The sequence below is a fragment of the Coregonus lavaretus genome (assembly GCF_964263955.1).
Source record: "Coregonus lavaretus genome assembly, chromosome: 14".
Classification (NCBI taxonomy): Eukaryota; Metazoa; Chordata; class Actinopteri; order Salmoniformes; family Salmonidae; genus Coregonus; species Coregonus lavaretus.
The window spans coordinates 38,037,999-38,053,025 of NC_140001.1; the positions used below are offsets into that span (position 1 = coordinate 38,037,999).

A 15,027-nucleotide genomic window follows, 5' to 3' on the forward strand; every position below is an offset into this window, starting at 1 on the left:
TGTATGCAAACTTCTGACCCACTGGGAATGTGATGAAAAAAATAAAAGCTGAAAAAAATCATTCTCTCTACTATTATTCTGACATTTCACATTCTTATAATAAAGTGGTGATCCTAACTGACCTAAGACAGGGCATTTTTACTAGGATTAAATGTCAGGAATTGTGAAAAACTGAGTTTAAATGTATTTGGCTAAGGTGTATGTAAACTTCCAACTTCAACTGTATGTATGCATGTACAGTGAGGGAAAAAAGTATTTTATCCCCTGCTGATTTTGTACGTTTGCCCACTGACAAAGAAATGATCAGTCTATAATTTTAATGGTAGGTTTATTTGAACAGTGAGAGACAGAATAACAACAACAAAAATCCAGAAAAACGCATGTCAAAAATGTTATATATAAATTGATTTGATTTTAATGAGGGAAATAAGTATTTGACCCCCTCTCAATCAGAAAGATTTCTGGCTCCCAGGTGTCTTTTATACAGGTAATAAACTGAGATTAGGAGCACACTCTTAAAGGGAGTGCTCCTAATCTCAGCTTGTTACCTGTATAAAAGACATCTGTCCACAGAAGCAATCAATCAATCAGATTCCAAACTGTCCACCATGGCCAAGACCAAAGAGCTCTCCAAGGATGTCAGGGACAAGATTGTAGACCTACACAAGGCTGGAATGGGCTACAAGACCATCGCCAAGCAGCTTGGTGAGAAGGTGACAACAGTTGGTGCGATTATTCGCAAATGGAAGAAACACAAAAGGACTGTCAATCTCCCTCGGCCTGGGGCTCCATGCAAGATCTCACCTCGTGGAGTTGCAATCATCATGAGAACGGTGAGGAATCAGCCCAGAACTACACAGGAGGATCTTGTCAATGATCTCAAGGCAGCTGGGACCATAGTCACCAAGAAAACAATTGGTAACACACTACGCCGTGAAGGACTGAAATCCTGCAGCACCCACAAGGTCCCCCTGCTCAAGAAAGCACATATACAGGGCCGTCTGAAGTTTGCCAATGAACATCTAAATGATTCAGAGGAGAACTGGGTGAAAGTGTTGTGGTCAGATGAGACCAAAATCGAGCTCTTTGGCATCAACTCAACTCGCCGTGTTTGGAGGAGGAGGAATGCTGCCTATGACCGCAAGAACACCATCCCCACCGTCAAACATGGAGGTGGAAACATTATGCTTTGGGGGTGTTTTTCTGCTAAGGGGACAGGACAACTTCACCGCATCAAAGGGACGATGGACGGGGCCATGTACCGTCAAATCTTGGGTGAGAACCTCCTTCCCTCAGCCAGGGCATTGAAAATGGGTCGTGGATGGGTATTCCAGCATGACAATGACCCAAAACACACGGCCAAGGCAACAAAGGAGTGGCTCAAGAAGAAGCACATTAAGGTCCTGGAGTGGCCTAGCCAGTCTCCAGACCTTAATCCCATAGAAAATCTGTGGAGGGAGCTGAAGGTTCGAGTTGCCAAACGTCAGCCTCGAAACCTTAATGACTTGGAGAAGATCTGCAAAGAGGAGTGGGACAAAATCCCTCCTGAGATGTGTGCAAACCTGGTGGCCAACTACAAGAAACGGCTGACCTCTGTGATTGCCAACAAGGGTTTTGCCACCAAGTACTAAGTCATGTTTTGCAGAGGGGTCAAATACTTATTTCCCTCATTAAAATGCAAATTAATTTTTAACATTTTTGACATGCGTTTTTCTGGATTTTTGTTGTTGTTATTCTGTCTCTCACTGTTCAAATAAACCTACCATTAAAATTATAGACTGATCATGTCTTTGTCAGTGGGCAAACGTACAAAATCAGCAGGGGATCAAATACTTTTTTCCCTCACTGTATGTATGTACAGTACCAGTCAAAAGTTTGGACACACCTACTCATTCAAGGGTTTTTCTTTATTTTTACATTGTAGAATAATAGTGAAGACATCAAAGCTATGAAATAACACATATGGAATCATGTAGTAACCAAAAAAGTGTTAAACAAATCAAATTCTTCAAATTGCCTTGATGACAGCTTTACATTTAAGTCATTTAGCAGACGCTTTTATCCAGTGCATACATTTTCATACTTTGTACAGTCTTGGCATTCTCTCAACCAGCTTCACATGAGGTAGTATGGGGGGGGGGGGGGTATACAGAAGATAGCCCTATTTGGTAAAAGACCAAGTTCATATTATGGCAAGAACAGCTCAAATAAGCAAAGAGAAATGACAGTCCATCATTACTTTAAGACATGAAGGTCAGTCAATACAGAACATTTCAAGTACTTTGAAAGTTTCTTCAAGTGGAGTCGCAAAAACCATCAAGTGCTAGGATGAAACTGGCTCTCATGAGGACCACCACAGGAATGGAAGACCCAGAGTAACCTCTGCTGCAGAGGACAAGTTCATTAGAGTTACCAGCCTCAGAAATTGCAGCTGTGTAAGGGCTATTTTACCAAGAAGCAGAGTGATGGAGTGCTGCCTCAGATGACCTGGCCTCCACAATCCCCTGACCTCAACCCAATTGAGATGGTTTGGGATGAGTCGGACCGTAGAGTGAAGGAAAATCAGCCAACAAGTGCTCAGCATATGTGGGAACTCCTTCAAGACTGTTGGAAAAGTATTCCAGGTGAAGCTGGTTGAGAGAATGCCAAGAGTGTGCAAAACTGTCATCAAGACAAAGGGTGGCTATTTGAAGAATCTCAAATATAAAATATATTTTGATTAGTTTAACACTTTTTTGGTTACTACATGATTCCATATGTGTTATTTCATAGTTTTCATGTCTTCACTATTATTCTACAATGTAAAAAATAAAGAAAAACCCTTGAATGAGTAGGTGTATCCAAACTTTTGACTGGTAGTGTATGTATGTATGTATGTATGTATGTACAGTATGTATGCATGTATAGAATGTGTGTGTGTGTGTGTATATGTATAATGATTAGTGTTCTTAAAATAACTCTGTGCCTGTGAACCTAGGTCACTGCTTTGGGTCTGAACGTGTTTATGAAACATTCATTAATGAATGGGGCCCCGGGGCCTCTACTGCAGGCACCAAGGGCCAGGTGTGGTGGCTCACATACACACACGGACACAACAACACACACAGACGTGCAGACACACACTCAAAAACACACACATGACCAGGTGTGATCGCTCACAGTCATAAGGTTCTAGCAGGACCAACAGCTCTTGACTCGTAATGCATGCGGATCAACATTTACATAGAGAGAGAGTTTCAAATGCTGACTGCTTTAACCCTTTCAGTACCACCTCAACCGACACCTTAATGGTTTCAGTGCAGCAGAATGCCTGTCTGCATTCATGAGTGACCACTAACAACTTGTGTGAGACAGAGTTGACTCCAAGGTGAGGTTAACAGCATTTCTCTTAGTGGTATAACAGTTTTCCATCTGAAATGGACTTTGTGTTTGTAGTAACACAGTAGCACCTACCTGAGAGAGAATGAGTTGTCCATGATATTTCTTCACAAAGAGTCTAAAGAAGTTGAGGAAGCGTTCTTGTCCTACTTTACTGGCCAGGAACCTGAGGAGGAAGTAGCCCTGGAACAGAAAACACACACAGTATCCATCAGAGCAGGAGGGGACATCAAACACCAAACAAATACAAACCTAAAGAGATGGGAGACAGACACCTACAGTATCTGATAAGCTACTGCCAGCTACTGTCACACTGGTCCTATTGTGTGTTCTTTCTCTTTACCTTGAGGTAGTGGACTTGCATGAAGGTTTTCTCAGGGTTGAGGGCATGTTTGACCAGGGACGACCCAGACTCACTGACCTGGCCTGTTCTCTCCATGTTGGGCCTGCACACAGACAGTCAGACAGACAGTCAGACAGACACTGACAGCTAGACAGCGAGACAGACACACTGACAGCCAGACAAACAGACACACACACAGACAGCCAGACGGAACAGTCAGACAGACAGACACACAGACAGCCAGACAGACAGTCACACAGACAACCAGACAGGACAGTCAGTGGTGTACTACTTTCCCTGCTCCTATTTCTTTCTTTCAATAGACATTACTATGGTATGACCGTTTTGAAATGTAAAGTGGGCTCCTTTTCCAATAGATGAGGAAGTTAAAAGGAATAGTCCAGCAGTGTAACCCCTCTCATTGGTCCTGTACATTAAACAGGCTGCCATTGTGCTAAAGGCAGGCCACAAATCACATCCAGATTTATAATGGCATTCTATAGTGTTTATACGACCTCACCCCGCTACGCTTGGACTTTACTGCTCAAGACTCACTGAGCTCTGCCTTCATGAGAACACACACGCACACCCACACGCTCGCATGCACATGCACGCACACAGAAGACACACACACACAAAACAATGAAACACACACACACACACAGACAGCTCACATGAAAAAATACTACAGTTTACTATAGAATCCTACAGTACTTACTATAGAATTCTATAGCAAACTGTAGTATACTGTAGAATACAATACTACACATTGAAGTATCCCTCGATCATGTGCAGTCCTTACTGTAGAATCTTGTAAGATACTGTAGAATACTATAATAAATCCTACGGTATACTACAGTCTGCAAAAACACTACAGTAAATGGCACAGTTATGTCCGTAAAAACACTACAGATTTTTAACTATAGTAATACTACAGCATTTAAATTTGCATATATCCTGCCCATTCCCCTCCCCCATATCCCAATTTGTGCCACCCATAAGTGAGAAACATACATGCCAAGTATAGACCATATATTGTGTTCCTACAGGTTATAGAAAGAGCAGAAACTCTGAACTATCCGGTCAGACCCCAGTTCTATACCTCCTACAGCTTATAGAAAATGTGCTCTTTTAGTATTTCTCCAGTAGGTTTCCTCAAAGATAATAAAACTAAAACACTATAGTATACTACAGTAATATATTCAAAAACACTCTAGTAAATACTACAGTATACTACAGTCCGCAAAACCACTACAGTCCGCAAAAACACTTCAATTTATCTATAGTAATACTACAGTAATTCTACTATAGTAAACTATAGTATTTTTTCATGTGGGAATACACACACAAAAACAATACAACAAACAAAGTGATTCCTGTGCTCTGTCTGGCTCTGGATGTAATGATAGTTTCAGTTAAATGTATTGATGATTTAGAGAAGATTAACTCAGGCTGCCAATACTGAGCCCTTGAAAGAACAGTCTGCTCCCGTCGATACATAGGCAGGGCAGGCGCCTGGCTAGCTGATCAATACACTCCTCATCACTGCCCATTTCTCTCAGCTCCCTCTGACTGAGGGAACACGAGGCACGGCTACAGACAGGGTGAGACACACACACTCACACTCACACACACACACTCACACACATTCCTCATGACAACACATTGTATATCTCTGCAAATTACAAAGAGGTGAAACACACACACACACAGCACTCGTCATGACAACACTGGGTATCTGTGCAATTTATCTACTGAGGCTGTGTCTCCTCTCAGCCATCTGGCCGATTGTTTGTGATTGTTTCCGGTTATACAGGCCTGGTCGGCTACCTGATTTGCCTTCTTCCACCAGCAGCTAATGGAGTATAAACTGCATTAGGGCAAGCGTGATGGGAGGGGATGGGGGGGATGAGATTGGAGGAGAGGAAATTACACTAGTGTTTGGTCTGCTCAGCGTGGACTACAGAGGAAAATCCTCAGCTTCCTGGAATTCACCGGAAACCTCTTTTTAGTACACTCTGTATGTGTGTGTGTTCACTTGAACCTCCTGTGTTCTGTCCTCTCTTGAAATTTCCTGTGGAGCTGGTAGAAGCTGAAGAAATCGATTTCAGATCCAGTACATGACTCAGGTCTGCTCAGGACACAGTTAACCACTAATTTAATAACGTCAACATTACAGTAATTATATTAATCACATCGAACAATGACATCGCTATATGTGATTGCACTACCTGGAAGAATCTCTTTGTAAAAGATAACTAAAACTAGCAAAGGTTGGTTTAACCATGAGAGATTTCTCATAGCCAGACATACAGTAGACATGGTTGACATAACTGAATACTCTAAGTTACTACTGTCTCCTGGAATCCCCTATTAGCCAGGTAAAACATAGTCAAATGAGCAAAGATTGGTTAGAACAAGTCATAACAACCCTATAGGTTGTTCAGATCATGTGTGTGTACGCTGAAATCAGTAGCTCCAGTCTGCCCACACTAGTCGCCGCTCAACTACATCGTAAATCGTGGAGTTGACTTTAGTCGGCTAATGTGCGTACTAGCAGTGAAATAAATGACTGTATACTGTAGATCAGCGATTGTCAACTGCTGTTTGTTTATTTACATGTTTAATTACATTTTTATGAAAAATACCCCAGTCTGAACTTAAACGACTAAAACCAGGTAGAAAGTGTGTAGAAATTATATAATATAATATAATAATAATATAATTAATAATTTAAACTCTGAACTATTTTTCTTCAATCACATTATTAGCAGCACTATTTAGCGGATTTTGTTGATTTTAGTGAGCTTAACATTCTTCATCAAGAAAATCGGTAAAATTGAATTATTGACCATAAAAAAGGTATGGCTGTTCCCTTGTCAAATAATTGGTACATTTACTATCAACATAGCATTCAAAATTGTTTTCCAGATTGCATTTTGGCAACAACAAAGAAATTGTGATGCGAATATTGGATCGCCACTGAGAACCTGGTTCAATTTGGGTGAAGAGGCAAAACCAGTTGAGAACCACTGCTGTAGATGACTCTTTGTTCACCACAGTTCTACCCAGAGATCTCTTCTATCTCTCATGTCTTCTGATGTGTTGATTTCTCTGTGAGCTCTCTCCTGATCCCCTTCCCTCCCCATTTCTCTCTGTCTTTCTGTCCACAGGTGATAAGACAGACCCCTTTTTAGACCGGAGCATATCTCCCCAGAGCAGTCTGTGTGTGTATGTGTAAGTGTGTGAGTGAGTGAGAGAGATATACAATCAGAGAGAGCGAGAGACATATAATAATATCACTATCATTATTATTCCTTAATTACAAACAGTCTAGTACATTCCTGTCTTTGACCATCGTCGCTACATGTTTACTTTGACAATGTAAGTGTTTACTTTCCATATTAATAAAGTATACTGAATTGAATTAAATTAGAGAGAGAGAGAGAGAGCGTGAGAGAGCGAGAGTGTGAGTGCGAGAGAGAGAGCGAGAGAGAAAGAGAGAGAGAGAGAAAGAGTACTGTATGTGTGTGTGAGAGAGAGAGAGAGAGAAAGAGTGAGAGAGAGAAAGAGTACTGTATGTGTGTGAGAGAGAAAGAGAGAGAGAGAGAGAGAGAGAGAGAGAGAGAGAGTACTGTATGTAGGTGTGTGTGTTAGAAACAGCAACAGATGTGTGGGGAGAGAGAAAGCGTGGACACAGATTCATCATAGACCTATTAGACAAAGGATACCCAACCATTACAATGCCCTGGATGGATGGGTGGGAGGGTGAATCTGTTTCTAGGCAAGGGTGTGTGTATGTGTGCCTTTATGGGTGTGTGCGTATCAGAGGAACTCAGAGGCTATTACCAGAGTAGACAGCACTTTATGTCACACACACAGGTTTATAGCTCCTTAGGGTATATCCTTACGTCTACAGATTACACAGGTTTCACTGTGGAAACTGGATAAGGTATAAAAACACTAGCAACTACACTGATAAATCAGCAGGAAGAATCACCTCTCAGCCTCAGTCTCTAAATATAACTATTCTCAAAGGGACAGATAAACTACGGGGCCCTCCTGGGCCAGGCTTTATACACCAGTATTTGTGTGTGTGTGTGTGTGTGTGTGTGTGTGCGTGTGTGCATGCTTGTAAGTGAATGAACGTGTAAGTGAATGCTGCTTGCATGCAAAACTGTGTATGTGTTCAAATGTGGGTTTGAGCAGTGACCGAGTGAACTTGAACAACAAAACCAGCCTTCAGATGAGTAATCTGCTGCTTTGGACAGGGAGTACTGTTTTGGGTTGTTCCATCTCATCACGCCTTCTAGAATGTTCAGAGCACTGACAACAAAACTATGTGTTATTTATAATATATTTCACCACAATTCATGTCTGGCAATAGAGCCACATCAGCTTTGTATAGGGAGGAAGTCTAGGGAGTCTGTCACTGGCCTGTACCCAACACCGGAACAGCCTGACTGACTAGGATCTTCTGACCTTGCTCCCAATGTTATTCCACACATTTACACTGGTAATATGACTAGAAAAACTCATAGAGACATGGCTTGCTAAGTCTATAAAACAGCCATCGCTAGGCTAGGGTAGTCAAGGGTTAATCGAAGGGGATTACTCTGTATTTTGGCCAAACTTGGACTGTGTTGCAAATTAATTGTTTCTTCATATGCTTTGAGATTTCTACAGGGTGTTTGGGATTCATTGCTAGTAACTTTCCAGGGACTGCACTAGGCAAACGAGTTATCGTTGTCAGAACTAAAATGTATGCACGCATGACTGAAAGTCGCTTTGGATAAAAGCGTCTGCTAAATGGCATATTATTATTATTATTATTAGGGTGCTTTCACAAAAGACCTAAGCAATCAGAATGTATGGGGGTGTGAATTCTGTTAGCATGATTCTTGAGTTTTTTATTTTTTTTATTTATCTAGCCCTGTCAGGTGCCAATAAACCGGCACACCTTATGTATGGCCACAACTGCTCCACCTGAATCTCAGGAATGCACTGTGATGTTATCTCCACACACACACAGACACACACACACACACACACACACACACACACACACACACAGTGGGGGAAAAAAGTATTTAGTCAGCCACCAATTGTGCAAGTTCTCCCACTTAAAAAGATGAGAGAGGCCTGTAATTTTCATCATAGGTACACGTCAACTATGACAGACAAATTGAGAAAAGAAAATCCAGAAAATCACATTGTAGGATTTTTTATGAATTTATTTGCAAATTATGGTGGAAAATAAGTATTTGGTCACCTAGAAACAAGCAAGATTTCTGCCTCTCACAGACCTGTAACTTCTTTAAGAGGCTCCTCTGTCCTCCACTCGTTACCTGTATTAATGGCACCTGTTTGAACTTGTTATCAGTATAAAAGACACCTGTCCACAACCTCAAAACAGTCACACTCCAAACTCCACTATGGCCAAGACCAAAGAGCTGTCAAAGGACACCAGAAACAAAATTGTAGACCTGCACCAGGCTGGGAAGACTGAATCTGCAATAGGTAAGCAGCTTGGTTTGAAGAAATCAACTGTGGGAGCAATTATTAGGAAATGGAAGACATACAAGACCACTGATAATCTCCCTCGATCTGGGGCTCCACGCAAGATCTCACCCTGTGGGGTCAAAATGATCACAAGAACGGTGAGCAAAAATCCCAGAACCATACGGGGGGACCTAGTGATTGACCTGCAGAGAGCTGGGACCAAAGTAACAAAGCCTACCATCAGTAACACACTACGCAGCCAGGGACTCAAATCCTGCAGTGCCAGACGTGTCCCCCTGCTTAAGCCAGTACATGTCCAGGCCCGTCTGAAGTTTGCTAGAGTGCATTTGGATGATCCAGAAGAGGATTGGGAGAATGTCATATGGTCAGATGAAACTGGTCGTGTTTGGAGGACAAAGAATGCTGAGTTGCATCCAAAGAACACCATACCTACTGTGAAGCATGGGGGTGGAAACATCATGCTTTGGGGCTGTTTTTCTGCAAAGGGACCAGGACGACTGATCCGTGTAAAGGAAAGAATGAATGGGGCCATGTATCGTGAGATTTTGAGTGAAAACCTCCTTCCATCAGCAAGGGCATTGAAGATGAAACGTGGCTGGGTCTTTCAGCATGACAATGATCCCAAACACACCGCCCGGGCAACGAAGGAGTGGCTTCGTAAGAAGCATTTCAAGGTCCTGGAGTGGCCTAGCCAGTCTCCAGATCTCAACCCCATAGAAAATCTTTGGAGGGAGTTGAAAGTCCGTGTTGCCCAGCGACAGCCCCAAAACATCACTGCTCTAGAGGAGATCTGCATGGAGGAATGGGCCAAAATACCAGCAACAGTGTGTGAAAACCTTGTGAAGACTTACAGAAAACGTTTGACCTGTGTCATTGCCAACAAAGGGTATATAACAAAGTATTGAGAAACTTTTGTTATTGACCAAATACTTATTTTCCACCATAATTTGCAAATAAATTCATAAAAAATCCTACAATGTGATTTTCTGGAATTTTTACTCATTTGTCTGTCATAGTTGACGTGTACCTATGATGAAAATTACAGGCCTCTCTCATCTTTTTAAGTGGGAGAACTTGCACAATTGGTGGCTGACTAAATACTTTTTTTCCCCACTGTACACGTACACTTATAGCTCTACCCACAAGTTATCGTCAATGTTCAGAGATTATAATGGATGATAACCATTGCCACAGACTCCACAGCTACAAAGCAATGGATTGAATTTACAATTGTGCTGAGAGACAAATGGTGAGGGCCGGATAACAGACAAACCACTAATGAATCAGAGGAAGGCCCTCAAAATTGTCAAAGACTCCAGCCACCCTAGTCATAGACTGTTCTCTCTGCTACCGCACGGCAAGCGGTACCGGAGTGCCAAGTCTAGGTCCAAAAGACTTCTCAACAGCTTCTACCCCCAAGCCATAAGACTCCTGAACAGCTAATCATGGCTACCCGGACTATTTGCACTGCCCCCCCACCCCATCCTTTTTACGCTGCTGCTACTCTGTTAATTATTTATGCATAGTCACTTTAACTCTACCCACATGTACATATTACCTCAACTACCTCAACTAGCCGGTGCCCCCGCACATTGACTCTGCAACGGTACCCCCCTGTATATATAGCCTCCCTACTGTCACTTTATTTTACTTCTGCTCTTTTTTTTCTCAACACTTTTTTTGTTGTTGTTTTATTTTTAAAAATAAATGCACTGTTGGTTAAGGGCTGTAAGTAAGCATTTCACTGTAATGTCTGCACCTGTTGTATTCGGCGCATGTGACCAATACAATTTTATTTTATTTTATTTTATTTGAATAGTCAGTCAGATAGACTGACAGGCCAGTTAACCAATGAGAAATGGACCTGAGGATCTGCAGCTGCTCCACAGAGTTCTGTAGTTCGTCTGAGAGTCTTCTCCACCTCAGCAGAGCCTTGAGTTTAGACTGTCCCTCTGTCTCTTTGCTGGACAACTACACAGAGAGAAAGAGGAGAGGGAGAGATAGAGGAGGGGAAGGAGAGAGATGGACAGGAAGGAGAGAGAGAGAGACAGAAAGACGGTGAGAGAAAGATGGAGGGACGAGGGGCAGAGAAAGACAGAGAGACCAGAGCGAGACAAAGAGAGCGAGAGCGACAGAGAGGGTGATAAAAAGAAAGGATACATGTGGAATAATACCAGTAGTTGAGTTTCCCACTGTTTCTGCCTATAGTTCTACTGTGAGTAAAAAGAACGTCTGCTTCCCAAAGGACATCCTATTCACTATAGTGCAATACTACCCTATGGGCCCTGGTCTAAAGTAGCACTTTATAGGGAATAGGGTGCTATTTGGGATGCAGACCATGTCAGGGTTTAACTGTTTGAACTGAGCCAAACCCATGTCATAAAAGTGACATGATTAAAGAGCATAGACAAAAGAAGAACATTTCTGGGTAATTCTAGATGCCAAGGGGAAGAGTGTGGGAGGATTGCAACTATATAGACATGAAAAACAACTTCACCCTCCTTTTTCTCCTTCTTTCCACTGTCTTTATGATGGGACCAAGAGTTTTACTCTATGTTGGCACCAAACGTTCCATGACAATAAGTCTAATTTGCATTGGATTCAATCGGCTTGGGAGTTTTGGGTTCAACATGAGACTCGTTACAATTTGAAATGTAAAGCTGAGTTTAGTCACTTTACCAAACTGCTCTGTATATAGTATATGGCTCTGGGTGATACAAACATGAGAAGAACAACGTTGGGTAATTGTAGATGGCGAGGAAAAAAGAGTGTGTACATGAAAACAATCCACTTTAGGGCTGTCCCTGACTAAAAAACATCTTGGTCGACCGAGAGTCATCTGTTCTTTCGGCAAAAAATGTTCTGTGTATTTTTCCATATATAGAAACATCCTATATGCAGCTACATGCACTGAGCTTGTCTGATGCTTTAAGCGCTCTGTTTGATTAAATAATTAAGACACACAAATGACTAAAGAGAGTCCGACCGCAATTGATTTGATTGTGCCGAAATGGAACGGTTTATTTATTGTTTACGCTAATTATTCAAGGGATGCTTTGTTGTTTTATTTTAAAACTAAAACGCTTGATTGGATTTCAAATCATGAATGACTCTAAGCTGTGTGATGACATGAACGAATGAATGATTGATTGATACAGTAGCTTATATAAGTACTGAAATACAGGCCTAAGTAAGACTAAACAGGATGCGCTCTTAGGCTACAGATCTATGGTACAATAGTTATACAAGGCTGCTACAGACTACTAAGCCTACTAATGATAATGACATTACTTATTATTATAATGATGATCATAATAATAGTAATAATAATAATAATAGTAATAATAACAATAAGAAGGAGATCAAGAAAAATGAGCGTTATTATTATAATAATAAATTTTTCAGACAATTTGGAAGAGTGTAAACAACACTAAATACATTATAAGTAATACCAGAGAGGCTGTTCTAACGACAAAAAAGGGTGAAGCTTTTATTACATCATAGCAAAGATTAAAAACAGCCGAATTTGTGAAATAGTTTATCCGACATGTTGTGGCTGCGTGAGGCTTGGTGCTCACGGAATCAGTAGGCTATAAACAAACACTCAAACAGGCAACACAAGCAGGATCTGTCTTATTTCTGTAGATATACAGTGCCTTCGGAAAGTACTCAGACCCCTTTACTTTTTCCACATTTTGTTACGTTACAGCCTTATTCTAAAATGGATTATAAAAACAAATTTCCTCAGCAATCTACACACAATAACCCATAATGACAAACCAAAAACAGGTTTTTAGAAATGTTTGCACATTCATTACAAATAAAAAACAGAAATACCTTAATTACATAAGTATTCAGACCCTTTGCTATGAGACTCGAAATTGAGCTCAGGTGCATCCTGTTTCCATTGATCATCCTTGAGATGTTTCTACAACTTGATTGGAGTCCACCTGTATATTAAGTTGATTGGACATGATTTGGAAAGGAACAAACCTGTCTATACAGTGAGGGAAAAAAGTATTTGATCCCCTGCTGATTTTGTACATTTGCCCACTGACAAAGAAATGATCAGTGTATAATTTTAATGTTAGGTTTATTTGAACTGTGAGAGACAGAATAACAACAACAAAAATCCAGAAAAACGCTTGTCAAAAATGTTATAAATTGATTTGCATTTTAATGAGGGAAATAAGTATTTGACCACCTCTCAATCAGAAAGATTTCTGGCTCCCTGGTGTCTTTTATACAGGTGCTCCTAATCTCAGTTTGTTACCTGTATAAAAGACACCTGTCCACAGAAGCAATCAATCAATCAGATTCCAAACTCTCCACCGTGGCCAAGACCAAAGAGCTCTCCAAGGATGTCCGGGACAAGATTGTAGACCTACTCAAGGCTGGAATGGGCTACAAGACCATCGCCAAGCAGCTTGGTGAGAAGGTGACAACAGTTGGTGTGATTATTCGCAAATGGAAGAAACACAAATGAACGGTCAATCTCCCTCGGCCTGGGGCTCCATGCAAGATCTCACCTCGTGGAGTTGCAATGATCATGAGAACAGTGTGGAATCAGCCCAGAACTACACGGGAGGATCTTGTCAATGATGTCAAGGCAGCTGGGACCATAGTCACCAAGAAAACAATTGGTAACACACTACGCCGTGAAGGACTGAAATCCTGCAGTGCCCGCAAGGTCCCCCTGCTCAAGAAAGCACATATACAGGCCCGTCTGAAGTTTGCCAATGAACATTTGAATGATTCAGAGGAGAACTGGGTGAAAGTGTTGTGCAACTGGGTGAAAGTTGCATCAACTCAACTCGCCGTGTTTGGAGGAGGAGGAATGCTGCCTATGACCCCAAGAACACCATCCCCACCGTCAAACATGGAGGTGGAAACATTATGCTTTGGGGGTGTTTTTCTGCTAAGGGGACAGGACAACTTCACCGCATCAAAGGGACGATGGACGGGGCCATGTACTGTCAAATCTTGGGTGAGAAACCTCCTTCCCTCAGCCAGGGCATTGAAAATGGGTCGTGGATGGGTATTCCAGCATGACAATGACCCAAAACATACGGCCAAGGCAACAAAGGAGTGGCTCAAGAAGAAGCACATTAAGGTCCTGGAGTGGCCTAGCCAGTCTCCAGACCTTAATCCCATAGAAAATCTGTGGAGGGAGCGGAAGGTTCGAGTTGCCAAACGTCAGCCTCGAAACCTTAATGACTTGGAGAAGATCTGCAAAGAAGAGTGGGACAAAATCCCTCCTGAGATGTGTGCAAACCTGGTGGCCAACTACAAGAAACGTCTGACCTCTGTGATTGCCAACAAGGGTTTTACCACCAAGTACTAAGTCATGTTTTGCAGAGGGGTCAAATACTTATTTCCCCCATTAAAATGCAAATCAATTTATTACATTCTTGACATGCGTTTTTCTGGATTTGTTTGTTGTTATTCTGTCTCCAACTTTTCAAATAAACCTACCATTAAAATTATAGACTGATCATGTCTTTGTCAGTGGGCAAACGTACAAAATCAGCAGGGGATCAAATACTTTTTTCCCTCACTGTATAAGGTCCCACAGTTTACAGTGCATGTCAGAGCAAAAACCAAGCCATGAGGTCGAAGGAATTGTCCGTAGAGCTCCGAGACAGGATTGTGTCGAGGCTCAGATCTGGGGAAGGGTACCAAAAAATGTATGCAGCATTGAAGGTCCCCAAGAACACAGTGGACTCCATCATTCATTTATGGAAGAAGTTTGGAACCACCAAGACTCTTCCTAGAGCTGGCCG

The 15,027-nt window shown here is 41.8% G+C and overlaps 1 protein-coding gene across 1 annotated transcript in view; it reads right to left on the bottom strand.

Annotated features, from left to right (window-relative positions):
- The window catches only part of aopep (aminopeptidase O (putative)), a gene marked incomplete at its 5' end in the record, with an annotated part of 117,424 nt that overhangs the window by 56,978 nt on the left and 45,419 nt on the right, over positions 1-15,027 (bottom strand). The window contains 3 exons of the mRNA XM_084176991.1: positions 3,454-3,561; positions 3,722-3,824; positions 11,109-11,215. Of these exons, the coding sequence (XP_084033117.1) occupies positions 3,454-3,561; positions 3,722-3,824; positions 11,109-11,215 (318 nt within the window). The remainder of the gene's footprint in view (positions 1-3,453; positions 3,562-3,721; positions 3,825-11,108; positions 11,216-15,027) is intronic.